We start from the raw sequence: 24,538 nt of genomic DNA on the forward strand, positions 1-24,538 counted from the left end.
CCAAAAGTTTTATTGTTTCAATGCTTACATGTAGTCCATCTGGAGTTGATTTTTGTGTTTGGTATGAGGTGGGGTCAAGATCTTTTTTCCCCCCCGATATGTTGAAGCTGAAACTCCAATCCTTTGGCCACCTGATGCGAAGAGCTGACTCATTTGAAAAGACCCTGATGTTGGGAAAGATTGAGGACAGGAGGAGAAGGGGACGACAGAGGATGAGATGGTTGGATGGCATCACCGATTCAATGGACATGGGTTTGGGTGGACTCCGGGAGTTGGTGATGGACAGGGAGGCTTGGAGTGCTGCAGTTCATGGGGTCGCAAAGAATCAGACACGACTGAACAACTGAACTGAACTGAATATAGATATCCAGTTGATCCAGTATCATTATTGAAAAATCACTCTTTTCTCCATGGCACTGAATCAGGTTACTTTGTTGGGAAACAGGTGACTGCAGTTGTCTGAATCTGTTTGATGCTCTAATCTGTGTCTCCCACTCCCAGGATCGCTGTTCTGAATAGTTCATGTAAGAAGACTGGGGTATTTTCACATCTATGGTTTAGGAGTTGCGGGGATAGGGAGAGTGGGGAAGAGATTTCTTTTGTTGTCTCTGAAGATGCTTTAAACCCCTTGAGAACATGTACCCAGAAAGTGCAGGCTCTCCACTCCTTGTCTGGACTTATGTCACCGAAGATAGGAGGGCCCATGGCTATGGGGAGATTTGCGTATTGTCTCTTCATTGTATTTCTCTCTAATGAGGGTACCCAAGCCAACCAATGCTTCCTTTGGCCGTTTTTCTTAAAAAAAATCTCATGACAGATCACTTCATTCAGTATTTATTTGTTCACACCATTAGAGTAATACAGAGGAGCCTGGTGGGCTGCTGTCTGTGGGGTCGCACAGGGTCAGACACTACTGCAGTGACTTAGCAGCAGCAGCACCTCTTTTACTGTATGTTTACCGTGTGACCTCATTTTGTCCTCACTAATAATGGAAATTAAGTGCTGTTGTTCACTTTTCTGGGTGGGGGATCCGAGTCTCACAGCTAGTGGGCAGTGGAGACAGGATCCGAACCCAGTCCAGGGTATTTCTCAAACTAATGCTTTTTAAAAAATATTTATTCATTTGGCTGTGCCAGGTCTTAGTTGCAGTGGGTGGGATCTAGTTCCTTGACAAGGAATGGAACCTGGCTGGGCCCCCTGCATTGGGAGTGGGGAGACCTCCAGGGAGGTACCCCAAGCCCATGCTTTTGCTTTATGACTTCCTACTCTACCCTCACCCTCCTCCACTCCTCCTTCACTCACAAATTTACTGGATGTCTTTGTTGTGTCTGGCCCTAGCTCTACTCTCGACTGACTGTGTTTAGGGAGACTACATTTTTACTCTAGAAATCAAAGGTGGCTGATTTGTCCTCAGACCTTATTTTTATTGTGTGTGTGTGTGTGCGTGTGCATGTGTGTGTGTGCGTGTGTGTGTGTGTGTGCAGCATGCTGGATCTCACTTCCCCTATCTGGGGTGGACTCTGTGCCCTTGTAGTGGAAGCACCGAGTCCTAACTGCTGGACTGCCAGGAAATTCCCAACTAATCATTAATTTTTTAACTTGAAGTAAAGTTGACTTAAAATATTGTATTAGTTTCATGTATATAGCAAAGTGTTTCATATACATATCTTTTCACATTATTTTCCATTTATAGGTTATTAGAAGATATTGGATATAGTTTTCTCTGTTATGCAATAAATCCTTTTTGCTTACTATTTTATGTATAGTAGTTTATTAATCGAATACTCCTAATTTATCCCTCCACCTTTCCTAGAAGTTAAAAAAATTTTTTGTTTATTATTTATTTTATTTAATTAATTTATTTTTCACTGTACTGGGTCTTCATTGCTGTGCACGGACTTTTTCTACTTGTGGTGAGCAGGGACTGTTCTCTAGTTTTGGTTCTTGAGATTTTCATTTGGTGGCTTCTCTTGTTGCAAAGCACAGGATCTAGGGTATGTGTAGACCTTTTTAAAGTTGGTTTAAAAGCATAGACTTTAGGGATTTCCCTGGTGGTCCAGTGGTTAGGACTCCTTGCTTCCACTGCCTGGGACCCTCGTTCAATTCCTTGTTAGGGAACTAAGACCCTACAGGCTGTGTGGTGTGGTCAAAAAAAAAAAATAATAATAACAGTAAAATAAAAATTGAAAGTATTTAAAATCCTGGACGACTTTTTAGAATTCTTGTAGTCTTGCTTTCCCATTTCACAGGAGGGAAAAACTGAAACCTGGAGAGAAGTTACTTGCGAGTTGCCCAAGCAGATGGCACATCAGATTCAAATGTAGGTTTGAATGTCAGCAATTGGGAAATGATGCTTGTAACAGAACCCAAGAGGAAACATCGATTCAGGTTAGGGTGTAGATGAGTTCAGTTCTGGCCACATTGAATTCGAGCTCAGGAGTGACATTAAGGCTGGACAGACAGGTAGGGCTGGCAAGACAGATAGAAGTGCCACGAGGGGGGAAGGTGCATGAGGCCAGGAGTGCTGAGGATCCCAAGTGAGGAGGGTTCCAGAGGGGTTCAGTTGTGTTCTCAGGTATGCTTTCTTTCCAAGAGAAACACCCGCCTCATTGATTTGTTCTGTTTCCATTTCCCCCTAAAATCAAAATCATTTTTTTTTTTTGGCTCCACTGCATGGCATGTGGGGTCTTAGTTCCCCAACTAGGGATCAAACCCAGGCCCCCTGCAGTGGAAGCACAGAGTCCCAACCACTGGATAGCCAGGGGACGTCCCTAAAATCAAACTCTTGATGCTAGGGGCATAGGGAAACTGTGTTTGCTTCTGCTCACTGTCTGCATTAACTGTTGTTCACTGAGACCTTGTTGTAAGCCAAGGATCTTTACTATAGCTTTTTGTCTGATCACACGAAATCCTATTTATTACTACCCCCATTTTATAGATGGCAAAACTGAGGCTCAGAGTGACTTGTCCACAGTCAAATAGCTAGAGTGTGGAAGAGCTGAGCTTTGTGCCCATATTTGTCTGACCGCAGAGCTGTCCTGTTAATTTCTGCATGGTACTCAGTGTCTCCTCATCCTGAGTTCTTTGTTGTTGTTGGCTGGGTGTCTTTTGGATTTTCTTGCCTGATTGGTTTCAACTCTGGTTTGTTAGTCTGTTTGGTATCTTCTTATGCCCCTCTCTCTGAGGGTCAGAGTGTTTTTAAAAAATATTTATTTTTATTTATTTGGCTGCTCCGAGTCTTAGCTGTGGCATGTGAACTCTTAGTTGTGGCATGTAGGATCTAGTTCCCTGACCAAAGATGGAAACTGGGCCCCCTGTGTTGGAATCGTAGAATCTTAGCCACTGGACCACCAGCAAAGTCCCAAGGCTCAGAGTCCTGAGCCCAGGGCACAGAGGACAACCTGGCACGGGATCTGTCTTGGGAATCATCTTAAAAGGTGCAAAGGTGAGGAAGTCAGAAGATATTGGTGCTTAGGGAAAGCCTGTGGACCTTTGAGAGCATCCTCTTATTTCACAAAGAGGAAAACTGATCCGGTTTCCCAAGTTGTGCAATGATTCAGCCCTGGGCTCTCTCTTTCCTGTACCCTTGCATCTTCAATTTGGGACAGCATCCTTACTAGAACCCCTGCTTTTAGGCTTAAAAAGTGCTTCCAGTAATTTTGTTGGGCCACTAGGCAGGTCCTATTATCCCACTTTGCAGGTGAGGCAACTGAAGCCAGAGAGGGTCAGGGATTTACTTAAGGCCTCACTGCTGGGAAACAGAGGAGCAGGATTTGAACAATGACTGGTGCTCTTGCTAATAAACACTGCCTTGTGAGATGGATGAGGGAATACTCCCAAGGAGCAGAATAACAAACCAGAAACTTGAGGATGATAGAGAAGGTTCCAGAACTATGATTCAAGACACTTGCATGTACTCTCTGAAGAGTGGGCTCAGGGGGAGTTGGGGTCAGTGCCCGTGCCTGCTTTACATTAGCCTTCAAGGTGACTTTCCACAGCTTACTCCCAGCTTCGAGCCCATGGCTCTTGGAACTGACTGATGGAGCCTTCAAAGCAAGGGCCATAGGGCCACGGATTAATTTCTGCAGCTGGAATTTGTTGGATGTGGGTGAAGCCTGTGAGCACAGAGAACCAGTGAGACTGGGAGGGAGGAGGAGGAGGGAGGAGGGAGCAAGGAGAGAGAGAAGCAGAGGGGTTGCTGAACTGTTGGCCTACTTAGGAACTCCAGCACCACGCCGACATGGAAAATTTCTTCTGTAACCCCTTGGCCTCAGGGGCCTGGGTTCTAGTGCTGTGGATCCCTTGCAGGCTCCAAAAGGCACCTTGTCCCTGTTACCCGCTCCCGCGGGGTGCTCCGCAGAGCTTGGACTGCCACATTCCCTTCTCAGCACTGAGCTGTGCCACTTGCCTCCTCCCCAGGGCTCAGCTTCCAGCTCGGAGACCTGGCACTTAGGTCCAGCTCCCCTTTGCCACCAGTGGCAGACCAGCCTGGGAACCTGAGAAGACGAAGTCCAGGCGCTTAATCTCCCAGCTCAGACTGGAAGGGACTGGCAGGCCTCAAGTGTCCCCAGTGACCCCTCGGGCAAGCCTCTCCATCTCTTCCCTCTTCCTCCTACTCCCCTTAGTTCACATTAAAAAAATTTTTTTTAATTTATTTTTGTCTGTGTCAGGTCTTAGCTGTGGTGCACGTGTCACCCATTGCAGTGCTTGGGGTTCTTTCTAGTTGTGGTTTAAGGGCTTAGCTGCCCCAAGACATGTGGGATCTTAGTTCCCCGACCAGGGATCTAACCCGAATCCTCCACATAGAAAGGCGGACTCTTAACTACTGGGCCACCAGGGAAGTCCCTCAGTTAACATTTTTTTTTTTTTTTTTTAGCCCCTCCCCCCCTCAGTTAACATTTAAGGGATATGATCTAAGTAAGAACTAGGCTAGGATGGGGAGGGAGGTTCAAGAGGGAGGGGATATAGGTTTACCTGTGGTTGATTCATGTTGATGTATGGCAGAAACCAACGCAATATTGTAAAGCAATTATCCATCAATTAAGAATAAATAAACTTAATTAAGAAAAAAAAAAAAAGAACTAGACTAGAGAATTCCCGGGAGGTCTGGGGGTTAAGATTCTGCCCTTTCACTGTAGGGGTCACGGGTTTGATCCCTGGTCAGGGAATTAAGATCCCACATGCTATGCGGTATAGCCAAAAAATAAAAATTAAAAATAAAAGAGAAAAATTTAAAATGGGCACCACCAACAAAAAAACTAGGCTAAAAATCTGTGTGTCAGCCCTGGAAGAGGACCTAAAAATGACCTAACCCAGTGGTTTTCAAAGGAAAATCCCTGGAATCCAGTTCTGAATTCTGAGTGCCTTCTCCCTACCCACTTCAGCCTGAGCTGCTTGTTTTTATTTATGTAGTTGGCTCTCGTCAAAGCATCTGTTTGAAGGAAGAATCTTGTGGCAATGAAAAAAATACAAAGATCAACTTCTTCCTGTCTTTACATATGAGGCAACTGAGGTCTAGAGGAGGGGCATTTGGCTCTGCAGGTAGTCACAGAGGTGGTGGTGTCTATGAAGCCAGAACCCAGGGCACGCAGATCCAAAGGGCATGGCTCTGTTTCTTCCCCATGAGAATGGCAGCTTCCACAGCATCCTGGCTTTTACCCCACTCATCTTGGGATGGCTTCTGCACATTCTGTAAGAGGATGTGGACACCGCACTGGTTTTGCATTTTCAAGTAATGTTTGGTGCCCTTGAGCTTCTCTGCCAATTCTGGGAAAGGTGGCCCATGCCCTCCTGAGCCACGCCCTGGCATATTATTGTGGTCGAAATAGAATCCCAGAGAGAGGTAGGTATAGGAGGCCTGCAGATGCATGTTCCCCAGGTGGTGGACGGCACCCTCCGCTGTGGTAGAATAATTCTGACGAATCTGAGAGCTCATGATTGATGGGTATAAAGAGCTAAGATAAAAAAAATGCTGTTGGCTGGGACTTCCCTGGTGGTCGAGTCGTTAAGACTCTGCTTCCACGACAGGGGGTACAGTTTAATCCCTGGTCAGGGAACTAAGATCCTACATGTCACCTAATGCAGTCCACCCTCCCCCCAATTAAATATACTCAACAATCCATTCTTTAAAAATGTTGTTGGCTGGTCCTGGAGATCAGGGGTAGTTGAGTGGCTGGTTCCTAAGTTGTAACCGGAAAAAAGGTTGGAGGGTGGTGGGAGGCTGGAAGAAGGGGTGTTCCTGGGTTTTTTCCATCCCAACACTGTTGAAGCAGAAGACAAGTCTTCAGGGCCACGGAGTGCTCTCTCACACCTAGTCTTTTAAAAACTAGGAAGCTTAATTACTAAGGAATTTTTTTGTTTGTTTTTTAAAAGCTAAAAGTTTTTAAAATTCCTTAAAATGAGTAAATATCCTATCGTTTGTTCAAATTTCCAGTTGTTTCCTATATGGCACAAATGTTACTTTCTTTTTTAAACAGTTTCATGAGTCAATGTAAATAAGGGTTTTGCATTGTGATTGGTTGAGGTATCTTTTAACTCTTTTATAACCTCTGGGCTCTTCCTCGATCTCTTTCCAATCTGAAGAAGTTGGATTGTTTGAGCTATAGAATTTTTCATTACTTGGACTCAGCCTTGGAGTAGCTTTTCTGCAGGCGTCCCTGGTAACTCAGCTGGTAAAGAATCCACCTGCAATGCAGGAGACCCCGTTTCGATTCCTGGTCGGGAAGAGCCTCTGGAGAAGGGATAAGCTACCCACTCCAGTGTTCTTGGGCTTTGCTGGTGGCTCAGAGGACCGGGAGACCTGGGTTCGATCCCTGGATTGGGAAGATCTCCTGGAGGAGGGGATGGCAACCCATTCCAGTATTCTTGCCTGGAGAATCCCCAGGGACAGAGGAATTTCTGTAAATTGGCAGTTGGCCGAATTAATAGATGCTTGATCAGACTCAGAGCCTGTCTCGCTCATTCGTAATTAGTTCATTCATTTTTTTTTGCTTCATAGATCCGTCAGGAGGGGCATGTTAGTTCTTGCTTCTCCCTCTCTCCTCCATCTCTCTTCCTGCTGTTAGCATCTGTTGACGTCTATCTCCGTCATTTTATATTATTTTATTTTAGCGGTGCTGTAGCGCTTGCGTGACCTTAGTTCCCCAACCAGGGATCACCCCCGACCCGTGCAATGGGACCCTGGGGCCCCTCCATTGGACCACCAGTAGTCCTCCTTTGCCCTTTATTGTCTGGAATACGTCTATGGAGAAAAACTTACCCTCCTCTGCAGCTTGCTTCGAGCTGGCCTTTATCTCAGCTGTGTCAGACTCCTAAGCTTATAGTCACTTCACTCAGTATCCTTTCGCCTCCCCAGGACGTATTCTGAGGTTCCTGCATCTCTCATCCCCGCCTGCGGGCTGGAACGCAGCGGGATTGAATCCGGTTACTGGTACACCCATGTTTCCCTGGGGGTTTATAGAGCCTGGGCATCCAGAAGAACTATCTTTGCTCCTCCCTGTATTCCTACTTCGTCTCCTCCCACCCACCCGCTGCGGCTTGCGGGACACCTTGGGGAGCCGGACGGCGTTCCCTGAACACTGAGGACGCTATTCTTAGAACCGCTCCAGATACAGTCCATTGGCCTCCCACCCTAGGGCCTCTTCCCTCCGGCGACCCTCCGCCCCAGCTGCCCCTGGCAGTTCTAACCACTTCAGAGTCCGGACTTACCTTTTCCGCTGAGGGTGGGGCAGATCGAGGTGGGTCAACAGGGGACCTGCACCCGGGAAGGATCAGAGTGGAGTGAGGATGCACAGAAGCCCTGGGGATTGTGTTGGGGAGAGGGGGTTCTGGAAACCTGGTTTGTTGTTGTTCATTCAGTCGTGTCTGACTCTTTGTAATCCCATGGACTGCAGCACTCCAGGCTTCCCTGTCCTTCACCGTCTCTAGGAACTTGCTCAAACTCATGTCCATTGAGTCGGTGATGCCATCCAACCATCTCATCTTCTGCTGTCCCCTTCTTCTCCTGCCATCTGTCTCTCCTAGCATCAGGATCTTTTCTAATGAGTCAGTTCTTTTTATTAGGTGGCCAAAGTATTAGAGCTTCAGCTTCAGCATCAGTCCTTCCAATGAATAGTCAGGTTGATTTCCTTTAGGATTGCCTGGTTTGATCTCTTTGCAGTCCAAGGGACTCCCAAGAGTCTTCTCTGGCACCACAGTTCAAAAGCCTGGTTAGTGCTCAAAAAAGTAAAAAGCAGGCCTTTCCCATGGGTATCCTTCTTGTTCAGTGATGGTTGTCTGTAGAGGTGGGGCTCTGGACTGCTCAATACTTATTGATGTTTTTTAGGCTGGGAGGGAGGGGTGTGTGGGGCATTTTGCCCAGTGCAAAGAGGGTTACTCTTATCTGCCTCTGGATACCCCCAGGTTGTTTCTTCAGTTCAGCTGTCATTTATATGTGAAGTAATAGGTTAAATGCTGGACAGCAAGAAGAATGACACTCAACATTTGTTTATTTCTTTAGTCACTATTTTTAAAATACTTATTTATTGTTTATTTGTTACTATATTTATTTGGCTGTGTCTGATCTTAGTTGCAGCATGCGTGCTTGCTGCACGCGGAATCTTTGGGTGCCGGCATGTGAACCCTTAGTTGCCATCTGTGGGATCTTAGTTCCCCAACTAGGAACCCTGGCCTGCTGCAGGGAAAGAGCAGAGCCCTAAACACTGGACCACAAGGGAAGTCCCTATATTTAAAAGAAAAAATGTATTTATTTTTGGCTACACTGGGTCTTTGTTGTTGTGCCCTGGTTTTCTCTAGTATCAGTGCTGGGGCTTCTCATTGTGGTGGCTTCTCTTGTTGCAGAACACCCGCTCTAGAATACCCGGACTTCAGTAGTTATGGTCCATGGGCTTAGTTGTTCCCAGGCCTGTGGGATCTTCCTGGACCAGGGACTGAACCCACGTGCCATGCAATTGGCAGGCGGGTTGTTAACTATTGGGCCACCAGAGAAGTCCCTCTGTATTTTTTATGATGTGTGTTTTAAGTGGATAGAAGACTTTTGGAAGAAAAAAGATAATTGTAGAAAAATCAACTTTGTTGGTCATTTAGTGTCTGAATGTTTTTGTTTAATAATATCTTTACTGAGTTATAATTCACATACCATACAATTCACCTATTTAAAGTGTACAGTTCAATGGTTTGTTGTCTGTCCACAGAGTTTGTGCAATCATCACCACAGTCAATTTTAGAACATTTTCATTACCCCTCATACCTATGACCCCTCTCCATTAGCCATCCTTTTAGACTGACTGGCAGAGATTTAACTGACTCTGATTTCCCACCACCTCACTTTCTCTACCTGTAATTATATATATTTAAAAAAAAATTGTTTTTAAATTTTTTATTAGAGTGTAGTTGAGTGGGAAACATCCCCCTGGAGGAAGATATGGCATCCCATGGACAGAGGGTCCTGGAAGGCTATGGTCCATTGGGTCACAAAGAGCTGGACGTGACTGTAGTGACTGAGCAAGCACATGTAGTTGATTAAAATGTTGTGTTAGCTGCAGGTGTACAGCAGAGTGATTCAGTTGTACATACACAAGTATCTGTTCTTCTTCAAATTCTTCTCCCATTTAGGTTATTACAGAATATTGAGCAGAATTTCTTGTGCTACCCAGTAGGTCCTTGTTGTCTATTTTAAATATAGTGGTTCCACCTGTGATTATAAATGAAATTGCCCAATTAGCTAACACTTCCTACTTGCAGGCACTTCTCAGAAGTCTTTCATGTACATTAGCTCATTTAAATCATATGACAACACCATAGGCTGGCTACCAGGTTATAGATGGGGAAAATGCTACTCTGAGATGCTAAGAGGCCTGAGGGCCAGCTGGAATTCAAACCCACAAAGTCTTAGCTTAATGAGTGAAAGTCAGTCAGTCATGTCCGACTCTTTGGGACCCCACGGGCTGTAGCCTACCAGGCTTCTCTGTCCATGGATTTCTCCAGGCCAGAGATTGGAATGGGTAGCTGTTCCCTTCTCCAGGGGATCTTCCCAACCCAAGGATCAGGGATCAAACCCAAGTCTCCACATAGCAGACAGATTATTTACCATTTGAGCCACCAGGGAAGCTTAACTACCATATATATATATATAAAATTTATTTTTAATCTTTTTTAATGCATCGAGTCTCTAATGCATCATGTCTTAGTTACAGAATGGGGGATATTCATTACATCATGCATGATCTTTCCTTGCAGCACAGATTCTCTAGTTGTCCATGGGTTCAGTAGTTGCCTTGTGGGCTTAGTTGCTCCTTGGCATGTGGGATCTTAGTTCCCCAACCAGGGATTGAACCTGCATCCCTTGCAATTGCAAGGTGGATTCTTAACCACTGGACTGCCAGGGAGTTCCCCAGCATAACCACTATATTGTACTGATGGGGCAGCTAGCTCCAGGCCTTTAATGCCACTTGCTCCAGCCTGTAGGGCTGTGAGTCCCATCACCTACCTGCCCAGTGAATCTCCTTCCCCAGGGGGCTTTGCGGATGGGACCCTGAGCAAAGTGAGGGAGGAGAGGCAGGGGGAGGCTGGAGGCGGGCCAGAAAGTGGGGAGAGCTTGGTGTGGGGGCGGCTGTTCTTTTCCCCTCCCCACACTAACGGCAGGTTCTCTGCCAGGTGGGCTTTCCAGAAAAGCTGAGCAGAGCCCACCTGTTCCAGGAGCCCTGGTAAGGAAGGAGCCGGCACTATCCAGAGCTTGGCCAGAGTTTCCTGCAAAGTTCAGGGATGCCCCCTGGTGGATTTGCACTCCTGACTCAAAACCAAAGCGCTTCTCCAAGGCTTCCTGGGATCTATGGGGCGAGGAGCTGGCCTCTGAAGGCGGGGATCATTTTTCAGCCTTAGCATGTGATCAAGATTCAGTATTGCAGGGGGCAGGGGCCAAGGTTGGGGGTTAAGAACCTTGGTGCCGGCATTAGATGGAATTGGCTTCAAATCCCAGCTCTGCTGCTCAATAACTGAGCTTTTGGGGTAAGTTAGTTGCGGAGGGAAACAGATCGATTGAAGAGGGATTCTTTTTAAGATTGGAGAGTGATTCAGTGAGGAACACTGATGGGATGACGTCATTGAGCAGACAAGGTGTAGGGTTGTAGGATGAGGCATATTCTGGATGCTGGGTTAGGGGCAGGTTTTGTTTTGCGGGGCCTCCCACGTAGGATCTGGAACTCTAGCTGGCTGGAGCCACCAGCCTGTGGATTCTGTCCCCAGGTAGCCGACGGCTGGTGGACGTGATGGACGTGAACACCCAGAAAGGCACGGAGATGAGCATGTCCCAGTTCGTACGGTACTACGAGACGCCCGAGGCCCAGCGGGACAAGCTGTACAACGTCATCAGCCTTGAGTTCAGCCACACCAAGCTGGAGCACTTAGTCAAGCGTCCCACCGTGGTAGGTCCCCAGCTGTGGTTCCCCTCCCCAGTCCCTTCCCCCTCCTCTCCTTGCCTGAGGCCAGCCTGCACCTGCCTGTCGGGGGAGGGCAGGAGGGATTTGGGAGCATGAGGAGGAGGAGGGTTGAGGCAGTGATGGGGTCCAACTTAAGGGTACATGGGGCCAGGAAGCGCTGATGGTGGTCTGGCTGGATTTCAGGTAGACCTGGTGGACTGGGTGGACAACATGTGGCCTCAGCACTTGAAGGAGAAGCAGACGGAAGCCACGAATGCCATTGCAGAGATGAAGTACCCGAAAGTGAAGAAGTAAGACTGGCTGCCTGGTGGCGGGAGCTGGGAGTGGGTGACTCTCAGCCTTGTAGGGGGTGAGGGCTGGAAATGAGCCTGGGCTGAGGCCGCAGCTCTTTGGGGTGCTGCTGGGATGTGAGTGCTGGGGGTCCTGAGTGTGGGCAGGTTGGCTCTGCATTCTGCTCTGGGTCTGGATTCTTCATCCAGATGGTTCTTGGGCCTTCCTGCCAGCCCTGCCCAGGGGGATGTGATCTGAAGAGGAGGAGGAGTAATGGAAACCATCTCTCTGTGCATATGTGTGTGTGTACGTGTGTGCGTGCTTGTCAAACATTCTACTACTCCCTCCAAGTGACAATGTGTCTTAGGAGTGGATTTTCTAGGGACCCACCGTGGACACTTTGCTTTTGCCGAGGGCTGGATAGGGGTCTGGTATTCTTTTGCTTCCTGTTGCTGAGACCAGGCACCTCTGATAGAGAAGAACCTTCTCTGAATAAAGCCAGGGGCCACTTCCTCACCAGACACTCCTTAGAGAGACAGTGTCCTCTAAGGGGGAGGTTGGTGCTGTGCTGGAAAGGTTGGCCACATCTAATTATGGGGACATCACTACAGGCAGCGTGACCAGCAAGTCCTGAGACCAATTATTTAACATGGGCAGAGGTGGCTGCGAGCACCTCCGTGTTCTAGGATTTGAGTGGAGGACCCTTGGGATGACGAAGTCACCTTGGGGCTCCTGCCATCTCAGGCCCTCTGTTTCTATCTTTAAAATGAGAATGAGATGCTCGCAGGCCAGGCAGTTGCTCTGTGCTTCCTAGAAGAGTTGGCTCTGGTGGCTCTGAATCCATTAGCATCTCTCTGCCGAGCCCTGCTGCCAGGAGTGCCCCCAGGAGCTTAAAGGCTGTGAACTTCTCATTCACTCAGCCCTTCATTCAGTGCATATTGAATGCAAACTCCGTGCCAGGCTTTGTAAGGGAGGCCAGCACGCTGGCCCTGGGCTTCCCAACGTTTTGCTTTCAAGCTCTCTCTCTGTTTAATTACTTCTCAGGCATTTTTTCTCCTCTCAAAGCTGATGCTTCTTAATACCCATTGGATCTGGGCTGCCTTGAAGGGAAAGACTGGGCTCAAGGTGGGGTTGGTAGGAGGGTTTTCAATTCTGTTCTGTTTCGATGCAATTGCAGCAAAATTTATGGAGACCCTGGGACAGGGAAGTAATAGAGAAACAGGTCTAAAAGCCCCTACCTTCTGGAGAACAACGGGCCATTAACGCGAGGGCAAGGTACAGCTCTCATCCTGTGTGTGTATGTTAGTCGTGTCTGACTCTTTGTGACTCCATGGACTGTAGCCTGCCAGGCTCTTTAGTCCATGGAATTCTCCAGGCAAGAATACTGGAGTGGGTTGCCATTCCCTCCTCCAGGGGATCTTCCCAACCCAGGGATCGAACCCAGGTCTCCTGCATTGCAGGCAGTTTCTTTACCATCTGAGCCACCAGGGAAGCCAGCTTTCATCCTAGGCAGAGAGAAACAGGTTCCCAGAAGGGAAATGGGGAAAAGAGGAATCTTTTTTGGCTGCTGGCCTCAGAAAATCCTGTCAGAGGGGATATTTGACATGGGATTTAAAGGACAGAGGAGATGGGAGGGAAGTGGGGAGGGATGGAGGTAGGCAAGTGCCAAGGGCCTTGATGGAATCACAGAGGCGGAGCTTGAGGAACAAGTGTGGGACTCAGATTAGAGGTAGATCCTGGCTCTCTTTGATTGATCGATTGATTGATTCCACCTATATATTGAACAACTGATTGGTGCTGGGCACTGAGAATACAATGGGGAGAAAACCGTGTAAGCTCCCTGCCCTCATGGAGCTTATGGTCTATGCAGGAGACCTATTAATCCAATGATCAGAGAAACAAATGGAAGTTTGCAGTTGTGATGAGGCCACAAGGCAGAGACCTCTGGAGTTATAGAGCTTGTACCAGGGGATTCATCAGGTCCTGGAGGGCAGGGCAAGCCACCTTGGTCTGAAGGGAAGAGGAATTATTTAAGTGAAGAGACCTTGGAAGAGCTTTTCTGACTGTGTACAGAGCCTGGGGTGGTGGGGAGGGCTGGGAAGAGGGTGGGGCTGAAGGACTTGCCAAAAAGGCCAGTAGGAGTGGAGCAGAGCAAGGGAGGGTCAGTGGTGCAGGATGAAGGGTGGGCCAGGCTGACAGGAGTCATGCTGCTGCTGCTAAGTCACTTCAGTCGTGTCCGACTCTGTGCGACCCCATAGACAGCAGCCCACCAGGCTCCCCCGTCCCTGGGATTCTCCAGGCAAGAACACTGGAGTGGGTTGCCATTTCCTTCTCCAATGCATGAAAGTGAAAAGTGAAAGTGAAGTTGCTTAGTCATGTCTGACTCTTCACGACCCCATGGACTGCAGCCCACCAGGCTCTTCCCTCCATGGGATTTTCCAGGCAAGAGTACTGGAGTGGGGTGCCATTGCCTTCTCCGATTATCCTCCTAAGGAGCCTTTTTTATTTTTAAAGACATTTCCCTTCTAAACACATCTTTGTCCTAATTGCCCACCTCCCAAAATTTAATGTCACCAAGATACCATGTATCTGTTTGTGTATATATATTGTGTACTTTACACATACAAAGAGTAAGATTTTGTTTCACCCCTTGGGAGTGCATCAGCCTGTAGAGGGGGGATGCTCTTGCCTGAGGAGGAACACTAGGCTCACAGGAAGGCCAGGTGAGAATATTATCAGACACGGGGCAGGAGTAAGTCTGTTTCTTCAGTGGGTCTCCTTCCATGAAGAAACTGCATGGTCTCAAGAGAAAATAGTTACAGATACTGATATACAGGGCTCTCTCAATGAAAAAGGTAGCTTATAATTAGTAAGGCCCACTAACAAAACCCAGCCTACAATCCCAGCTTGTAATCATTTTTTTAACATCTAACTGAATAGACAGCCAAGGATCAACAACTATATGAGGAAAGCCTGGAATATTAAAAAAAAAGGGGGGGGGTTGGGGCGGGAGGGCTAAAAAACTTCAGAAAAAGAGAACTTATAATTAATATTCATGATACAGGAGATACCTCCTTTTTACTGAGCTTTGCCAATAGCGGTTTTTTGTTATTTTCTTTCTCTTTTTTTTACAAATTGAAGTTTTGTGGCAACTCTATGTCAATCAAAGTCTACAGGTTCCATTTTTCCAAGAGCATCTGCTCACTTCATGTCTTTGTCACGTTTTGATAATTCTTATAGTACTACAAATATTTTCATTATTATTTTATTTATTGTAGTGATCTGTGATAAGTGATCTTTGATGTTACCATATGACTTGCTGAAGGCTCAGATGATGGTCAGCGTTTTTTATCATTAAGGCATTTTTTTAATTAAAGAATGTACAATTTTTTGAGGAGAGTCATAAAGCTAGTGTGCGTGCTAAGTCATTTCAGTTGTCTGACTCTGTGACCCGATGGGATGTAGCCTGCCAGGCTCCTCTATCCATGGGGTTCTCCAGGCAAGAATACTGGAGTGGATTGCCATGGGGGTCTGTATTTCTCCTAAGAGCAATCAGAAATCTCTTGAATTACAAAAATATATATATATATATTTTGATTACTCGGCATGTGGCATCTTAGTTTCCCAGCCAGGGATTGAACCCACACCCCCTGCATTGGAAGAGCAGAGTCTTAACCATTGGACCACCAGGGAAGTCCCCAGAAACCTTGGAGATTTTAAGCAGAGAGGGATGTGTTCAGATTTGCATTCTGCAAATTCTGCAGCTGCAGTGTGGATTGAAGGAGGTGTGGGGGCAGACTGATAGAGCAGCCATTGCATCATCTACCTGAGGATGGGTAATGGGGCAGGGTTAGGGGAGAGCAGAGCACAAATGGGACATGTATTTAGGAAGGTGAAATAGACAGCCTTGGGTGACAGATTTCAATTAAGTAATGTCTACCTCGCCTGTCTGAGATAGTCAGTGTATTCTTCACTTTATTGAAAGATTCCTTTAAATAGGAAGCTCTGTTAATACACTGAGAGTTCTATCTAGTTACCAAAAAAAGAGTCACCCACAATTTTCTAGAACCACATGTCTTGGACATATTGGTTGGATCATGTGGCAAATAAATTTACAAACCCTGTCAGTGGCCTAGAACTTGTTATAGGATTTGAAGCTTGTTAGGAAGGAAATTGTCACCTTGGAAGTAGTACGTTTGTTCGGCTGAAACAAATGCTAATTTCAGTTAATAAACAAGGTAAAAAATCCCATGATGATGAAGTCCTCTGGGATCATAGAATTGTTCTTTGGAATTTAATTAAAATGACACATTCTAGAAACCAGAGTTTTCATGCTGGAGGTGCCTGGAGAGTGGAAACAGGAAGGGTCACCTGAACCGAGGGTTTGCAGCGGGGCGAGAGGAGGGTTACCAAGCCATGCCTGCTTCCTCCCTGGTTCCAGGGTTTATGCCCTTTGATCGTGGTGAGGAGGTAAGGAATTTTAATGGATTTTTGTTCAGGAATTTCAGGCAAGGAAGGGGTGGAGACAGTTGTCAAGAGGGTAGTTGCAACGTTGTGGGAGACAGAATATGTGTAAAGGGTATACTAGTGTGGGAATTCTCTGGTGGTCTAGTGTTTGGGACTTGGTGCTTTCACTACTGTGGCTCCCACTGGATCCCTAGTGGGGGAACTAAGATCCCACAAGCCGCATGGTGCAGCCAAAATATAAATAACTAGTGTGTATATATATATTTATACTAGTTATTAATTACCTCTTGCATTTGCTGTGTATTACATGCAAGACATTAAGTAGTTGGTAGACTGCAGTGAATAAATAAACAGAGTCCCTCTTCTCACAGAGCTTGTATTCTGGATGGGAGAAGAGACAGGCCAGGATAAATTATATTATGTGTGTGTGTGTGTGTGTGTATGTGTTAGTTGCTCAGTTGTGTCTTACTCTTTGTAACCCCATGGATTGTATGTAGCCTGCCTGGCTCCTGTGTCCATGGAATTCTCCAGGCAAGAATACTGGAGTGGGTTGCCATTCCCTTCTCCAGGGGATCTTCCGGACCCAGGGATCGAACCTGGGTCTCCTACATTGCAGGCAGATTCTTTACTGTCTGAGCCATTAGGGAAGCTCTAAATTATATTATAATTTACCCTAAATTATTATATTATCCTAAGTTATAATATATATTAAGAAATGATAAGTGTCATTAGCAGGATAAAGGGAAAAGGTGATGACAGGGTGGACTGAATATCAGCTGCACCATCTTATTTCTGCCACATCCTCCCCACCCCCATCGCTGTCCTGTAGAAACAATTTGTACAGAATTATTTGTCTTGGGAAATTCCTTACCGTTGTACAAACAGTGACAATGACTTGGAAGTATCCCTGTTAGTTGTTTATTGCTACATTACACTTTAAACTTAACAACTTAAAAAATGTATATCTTAGTAGCATCAGCTCACAGCTTCTGAAGGGCAGGTGTGACTCAGGTGGGTAATTATGGCTCAAAGTCTTGCTTACACTTGGGTTAAAACTTAGACCTGGGGGATTCCCTGATGGTCCAGTGGTTAAGCCTCTGCACTTTCACTGCCAAGGGCCTAGGTTCCATCCCAGGTCGGGGAACTAAGATCCCACAAGCCATGGGGTATGGCAAAAAAAAAACAAACAAAAAACCAGCTTAGGCGTGGGCCTCAATTCTTCACTACGTGGGCCTCTCTGTAAGGCTGCTTGAGTGTCCTCAAGATGTGGCAGCTTCCTACCCTCCATCAGGAGTGGTTTGAGAGAGAACAGGAGGAAGCTACAGTGCCTTTTATAACCTAATTTTGGAAGTCACATACTTTTTCGATCATGCTAAGTCCCTTCATTCATTTCCGACTCTTTGTGATGCTATGGACTATAGCCTGCCCGGCTCCTCTGTCTGTGGAATTTTCCAGGCAAGAATGCTGGAGTAGATAGCCATTTCCTCCTCCCGGGTATCTTCCCAACCCAGGAATCGAACCCACGTCTCCTGTGTCTCCTGCATTGGCAGGGGGGTTCTTTACCACCAGTGCCATGTGGGAAACCTGACATACTATTTACTTCTGCATTATTCTAGTTAGTTAAAAACAAGTCACTAAATCCAGCCCACGCTCAAGGGAGGGGAATTTGGCTCTGCCTCTGGAAGGGGTAGGGGAGCACTCAGAGACTTTTTGGACGTGTTTTATAACTTCTACAGTAATCTCCTAGGTCTGTGACATGGGCACACGTTTTCCACTTAGGACTGTAGGATATTTTAACGCATTTCAGAAAGAAATGGGCAAGTCGTTTCCCTTCTCACCTGCTCACACTCCAGGCTTGCAGAAATGAGGTTTGCTGGTGTATTGGAGATATACCATGTACCAAAAGAGCTTAGAAGCCCAGCCTAAACGGGATCCCATATAAAGCATACACTTGGCTCCCCACAAATTGAAAATTGACCACATTTTCTGGAAGTGGCAGGAAGAATAAAGGAATAATATGAGGGTACAAAGGTGAAACAGGATGAAGACAGGCACTGGAAAGACCAAGTTTTGGGGCTGCCTCTGCTACTCCCTGTACCTATGCAAGTGTTTCATCTCCTTTTTTTTTTTTTTTAAATAAATTATTTATCTATTTGGTTGTCCAAGGTCTGAGCTGTGGCAGGCAGGATTTTTTTAAATTGTGGCGTATGAACTCATAGTTGTGGCATGTAGAGTCTAGTTCCTTGACCAGGGATTGAACCTGGGCCCCCTGCATTCAGAGCATGGAGTCTCAGCCACTGGACCACCAGGGAAGTCTGGATCTTCACTTCCGTCTACAAAACGGGGATCCTGTGATCCCTGCCCTGCATCCCTGCCATGCTAAAGGGAAGATGGAGCCTACAATGGATGTGAAATGTAGTTGGGATAAAATGTTTTTGTCCATGTGGTCTCATGTATAGAGACGCAGAGGCTGCAGCTGCCATCGGAATCCTGGCATCCACTGCTTTCTAATCTACCCTCCCTCATATTTACATAAGGCATCTCTACAACCCATATTTACCTTCTCACTCTCATCAGTCATGTTTGCTGGCATCGTAAATGATTTCCCCTGTGTAATATATCACACAGAGAAATTGACACGGAGACGCTGCTGCTGTCACACACAGGCCATGTCCTGGACCCAGGCCTCTGGATTCCTGGGTTTTCCCTTGTACCTCAAAAAGAAGAGCAAAGAAAACTGTCCTTTCCTGTAGTGCCATGTATGGACCCAGGTGCTGTGTTTTATACTTAGCACACAAATCTCAAAAATATAGGAAGCAGGTTACTTTTGTTGTTGTCCAGTCGCTAAGTTGTATGGGACTATTTGCAACCCTGTGAACTGCAGCATACCGGATTTTGCTCAAACTCATGTCCATTGAGTCGGTGATGCCATCCAACCATCTCATCCTCTATTGCCCCCTTCTGCCCTCAATCTTTCCCAGCACAGGGTCTTTTCCAATGAGTCGGCTCTTTGCATCAGGTGGCCAAAGTATTGGAGCTTCAGCATCAGTCCTTCCAGTGAATAGTCAGGGTTGATTTCCTTTAGGATTGACTGGTTTGATCTCCTTGCAGTCCACGGGACTCTCAAGAGTCTTCTCCATTACTACAATTCGAAAGCATCAATTCTTTGGCCCTCAGCCTTCTTTATGGTCCAGCTGTCACATCCGTAAGATAAATGGAAGCTGAAATTCACAGTCGTTCAATGCAGTATGGATGTAGCAGCTGAGCGTAAGTCAGTAGGAGCTGCTTCTGGATAACCAGAGAGGCAACGTTTAAAAAAAAAAGCCTTTAAAAAAAAACAAAAAACCAGTGCTGGCCAAACCAAATCAGTTCAGAGCCTGGTTTGATCTGTGAGGGCCATGAGTTAGAGGGCCCTGAGTAGTTTAACAAATGGGATGCTGAGTTCCAGAGGCAGGGAACGATTTGGTCCAGTTCACATAGCTGATTAGAATAATTATAGGGCTGTTGCTGGGTGCTGCATTTACATGGATGAATCTGGTATGGTCCCTCCTCTCAAGTAGCTGAGGCATTTGTGACTTTAAAAGTAATATGGGGAAGTTCCCTGGTGGCCTAGTGGTTAGGATTGGGTGCTTTCCCTGCGAAGGCCTCAGTTCAATCTCTGGTCAGGGAACCGTCCTGTATGCTGGTGATGCGGCCAAAATACAAAATTAAAAAAAAAAGGTAATATGTCTCCCATGTGGACAGCTTGATCCTGTTGTCAGGGCCTTCTCCTCTCTTAGATCATTTAACTCAATGACTGGTGTTCAGATTCAAGGTCAGGGATAATCATTGTCATGACTGTCTTTTCTTTTAAATAGGCAAAGTATTCATAAGGTAAAAAATTCAACCCTTTCTAGGGCGTTTACAGTTTAACTTCACAGCAGGCCATCAGGGAGGTTCCAATGCATGAGCCATCCTGTAAATGACAACACAAAGCAGCACCCTGGGACAGGGGATTGACCACCTTGAAATGGCTCAGTGTTCACTTCCCTAAAATGGGGATTATTGGGTTGTTTAGAGGGTAAAATGTTATCATACCAGTAAACAGCTATTATTATGAGCAGCTGATAATTGGAACCTATTCATTAAGAATGGTTGGTAGCCTGGAGAATGGGACTTGGCTAAAGAAAGGAGAAGTTTGATTTCTGTCCCTGCAGCCAGCATACTACCATCTCCTGCCCTTTTTGTAGTTTGGGAGGAGGGCGGGAAGGGTGGGATGAAAAGTGGGCTGTTGTCCTGATGAGCCTGCCTGGGATGGAGGGGACTTCTGATTTGAGCTGGGCTAACTCTTTTAGGGGTTCCCTGGTGGCTCAGTGATTAAAAAAATCCACCTGCAGGAGACTCCATTCTGGTATTCTTGCCTGGGAAATCCCATGGACAGAGGAACCTGGCTGTCTACAGCCCACGGGGTCACAAAAAAAGATTTAGTGACTAAACAACAGTTCCTTCAGTTAGTGTCTGAGGTTTGGCTGTAACCTGCAGACTCTGCTGTTTGTGAGTCTTGGGATTTACCAGGGAGATGTGGGGAGAATGGCTGAGAAACTCTGAGGCTGTTTGGATAAGTACCTCACTTCAAGGTTAGTGATCAGGGTGAGCCTCTCTGCTTTCTCACCTGTAAAATGGGTACAATCCTGGGAATGACCTTACAGGGTTGTTGTGAAGGTTGGATTCATCATCAAAGTCTCTATCTCAGTGAATTTCTACAGGAGTTCTATGATGTGGGGTTACCGAGCTACTAAGGGAGCAGATAAGGGACAGGGCTGCAAGAGCATCTTAGATTGCAAATGAACTTCAGGTCACCTCCCTGCCCTCAGGACAAGTATCCTGCTGAGAGAGGGGAAGTTATTGTCCAAGGTCATACTGGAGTGTGTTTTAAGGCCAGAGCAGAGTCCCTGGTCCCTGGGCTGCCACACCCGGGATCTGACAAGCCCTCCACCTGCTGGCACTGGCCCTTCCTATAGCTTTGCCCCGATGGGTGCGTTTCAGGAAGCTAATTTTGTTGGGTCGTCGCCTTCAACAGCAGGATAGCATCCACACTCCCTGAAAACATGTGTGTGGGAGTCCCCGTGCGCCTGCCAGTAGAACAGAGGTGGGGAGAGCTATCCTGGTGCCCCCACCCAGCCGGGGTGAGGGGGCGGCCGTGGGCGGCGGCGGCGTCCCCTGGCGCTGGTCTGGCGCGCTTCCTTGTCACCGCCGCGGCCTCCCTCCGCCTCCCTGGCGGCCGCCGTGCCGCGCGGGTGTTCAGTTTCAGCGCGGGGATGAGTGCAGGCTGCGCCCAGCTCCCCGAGAAAGGAAGGAAGCCAGCAAGCGAGGGCTCCGCGGTCCTCGACCGGGGCCTGGCAGCACCGTGGAGGGTGCTCGGCTCTGGTCGCGGGGGCCGGGCGAGCGTCCAGCTTCCGCCGCCCAAGGGGACACCCGGGAGCCGCACCGCCGAGGGTAACCGCGGGCGGGGCTGGGCGGGCGTCCCTGCGTGGCGCCCTGCGGGCCCCAGGCTGCCCGGGAGCCCCCACTCCTTCGGGGCGCGCTGGGGCGGGGTGTGGGTCGCCTCCTGCCCGCGGGCCGAACGGCCGGCGTCGCGGAGCGGCTCTTTGTGTCTCCCGGGGCTGCGTGTAAGTGTGTAGAGTGTGTGCACGCGGGCGCGCGCTCATCGCCTCCAGCCCCATCACCCGGTGCCAGCTTTCCAGGCACCCCCCCGCCTCCGCCGCGTACCAGACCTTTGCCCGAGGGGACGCCCCCTGGGCTGCCGGGGGAGTTTCGCCAAGTTGGAGGGAAAAGGGCGGGGTGGGGTTGCCCCGCCTCCCCAGACGCCAGGCAGTGCCCCAAAGTTAGTGCTGCAGGTGCAGCGCCCCCACCTTCCAGGCTCCTCCCCAACCAGCCCGAGCCTTGGGAGGCGGGAGCCCCCCCAAAGGCTTGGGGGCGCCTGATATTCAGCCGCCAACTTGGAAGGTGTCCTCACAGAAAACCACCCGCGCCGGTGCGGGGGTGGGGGTGGGGGGTGGGGGGCGCGGCTTTCCGGGCAGGGGGCGGCCGCGGCCCAGGCGGAACCAAGGCTGGCTGGCCGGCCGCCGTGAGAGCTTAGCGGCCGTGGCACCGAGCCGGGGTGCCCATGTGACTGCGGTGTGCTTTGGAAGAGGAAGCTGTTAGAGGTCAGTGCAAAGGCGTCACGCCAGAGAGAGCCAGAAGCGGGAGTGAGGGGGGAGACGTGGGATGAGCATGGCGGGGCGAAGGCTGCAGCCACCGGGACCAAAGCGGCCCTCTCCCAGCTCCCCTGGCTGCCCTAAAGCATGCAATTGCCCGGCAGGAGGGACCGGTCGGTCCTGGACGCCTGGAAATGAGGGACCTGGGAGGAGGGACCTCTCCAGGAGAGGCTGGTCTGGAAGTGGCTCCCCGGAGCTCCGAGGGGCCTCAGAGGATGCTGGAGGGTGACTGGGAGGGTAGAACAGACGCCAGCTCAACTTGGAGAACTTTCCCTTGCACGCAGCAGCCGCAGCTTGAAGGGATTCCCTTTCCACACTTGCCAGGGAGGTTGGGGCTGAGGCTGGAGATGGGCAGGTTGAGGTGGGTGACCTGTTTGACCAGGCAGGCTTGGGTCTGGGGCCCAAGAGCCAAAACTACTCTTTTTTCTGCTTTGGGCACCGGGGAGAGTGTCCAGCTGCAGGCCAAAGGAAGCATCTCGCCTTGCTCCATCCCACGAACACTTAAATTGTTTTTCCTAGACTGTGTTCTGCCAGGGGCCTGGAGGAGGTGGAAATCAAGGTTAGATTAAAAAAAGAAGAGATGGTTTTAGGAAAATGAGGACTAATATTTTGAAGTGGTGCTTCAGGCCGGTGTGGTCCATGGGGGTGGGGGTGGGGTGGGGGTGGGGTGGGGGCTTCAGCACCCCCCTGCCCCTTGAGTTCCTTGGAGAGATGAGAAACACCCAGGCCTTCGGCTAGGGACCTGGCTGGGTGGTCAGGGAGGAGGCAGCGGGGTGTGGAGCCGGAGCCGGAGCCGGAGCTGGGACTTTAACAGCCTCAGCGCCAGCACCGCAGCCCGCGCCTGTCTTCGTGACTGGGCTGCGTCCTGCGCTGTCAACTACACCCCTCCGATGGGGTTGCTAGGCAGCGGGGCTCTGATGTGCGGGAAGGCCTTCTGATTTGTCAGCCTCCTGCAGACACATGGTTAAGGCTCCTTCCAGCCTATCCGGAGGAGGGACGCGGGGCACGCCGCCTGCATACTGCCGACAGCCCCGGGTCCACCTGAATGTGAGGTGCAAAAGGCAACCAGAGGGAGGGGCCACCTGGAACCCTCCAGCTTCCTAACCAGCTCTGCCCCACGCCCCCCTCCTCCCCTCCACCCCATTATCTCCTCTTAAGCTGCAGGTTCCTCCCTGCCCGTCCCCGCCCCATTCCTCCCCTCTTCCCAAAACCGTGGAAAAGCAAAGTGCAGCGGGGAAAAGAGGTCAGTGGGGTAAGCATGTGTGTGCGGGCCTCTGGAGGTGCTAGGATGTGTGAGCATGAGCCCTGGGTGGACTGCCCCCAGCAGTGGCTCTTGTGGGAAGGGATAGGTGGGAGGGAGGGGGCCCTGGCACCGCCATCTGCCAGGCCCAGACCTGGAAGCCTGTCCGTCCCCCTCCTGAGCTCTGCCTAGCCCTAGGAGGGCAGCAAGTGGAGGGAGGAGGGAGGAGATGGCTGAGTAAGGAAGGATGGGTTTTCTGGCAGTTGCAGGAGCTTAGAAGCAGAGCTGCTGGCAGGTTTCTTCTTCCAAATGTACTCCCTCTGTCCCAGCCTCTAAGGGCCAAGCTCTCCTTCCCTCTTTCCCTCCCTCTTTGCCTCTCCACCATCCCACCCCTAGTGGCTTTACCACTTGACTTTTTTTTTGAGATGTACTTCACACACCATTCATCCATTTAAAGTGTACAATTCAGTGTTTCTTAGCATGTTTACGGAGTCATGCAACCACCATCAATTTTGGAACATTTTTGTCACCCCACAACAAAACCGTGTACCCACTAGCTGTCACTCTCCATTTCCTCCCCCAACCTCCTTCAGCCTCTGGCCACCACTGTCCCGCTGTCTGTCTCGAGATTTGCCTACTCTGGACATTCCATACATGGAATCGAACACTATGGTCTTTTACGGCTGATACCCTTGTACTTTCAGCTGCATTGCTTACTTTGCAATCAATTGCAGTTTGTCTTGCCATTTAACTTTTTCAGGGCTGTGTTCCAGTAAGAGTGTTTCATCCTTCAGGTCAGGGGTCTATGCTTTTCTCTAAGTGCCATGCCTAGCTCTGGACTGGACCACTGCTTGGCTCTCAGTCAATGATTGTTGAATGAAGGAGGAGAT

At 48.7% G+C, this 24,538-nt stretch overlaps 1 protein-coding gene across 10 annotated transcripts in view; it reads left to right on the forward strand.

Annotated features, from left to right (window-relative positions):
• KDM2B (lysine demethylase 2B) overlaps window positions 1-24,538 on the forward strand; it is a 118,719-nt gene that overhangs the window by 13,408 nt on the left and 80,773 nt on the right. For 8 of the 10 annotated variants that reach the window (XM_086347619.1, XM_086347616.1, XM_086347618.1 and 5 more), the window contains 2 exons: window positions 11,242-11,420; window positions 11,619-11,725. In XM_086347619.1, the coding sequence (XP_086203745.1) occupies window positions 11,242-11,420; window positions 11,619-11,725 (286 nt within the window). Of the gene's footprint in view, window positions 1-11,241; window positions 11,421-11,618; window positions 11,726-22,225; window positions 22,358-24,538 lie in introns of those variants that run through there. The other 2 variants (XM_086347621.1, XM_086347623.1) reach the window with 2 other exon arrangements.

This window comes from Bos grunniens, chromosome 17, assembly GCF_055505025.1.
Source record: "Bos grunniens cultivar Pamir isolate PY7600 chromosome 17, Bosgru_T2T1.0, whole genome shotgun sequence".
Classification (NCBI taxonomy): domain Eukaryota; kingdom Metazoa; phylum Chordata; class Mammalia; order Artiodactyla; family Bovidae; genus Bos; species Bos grunniens.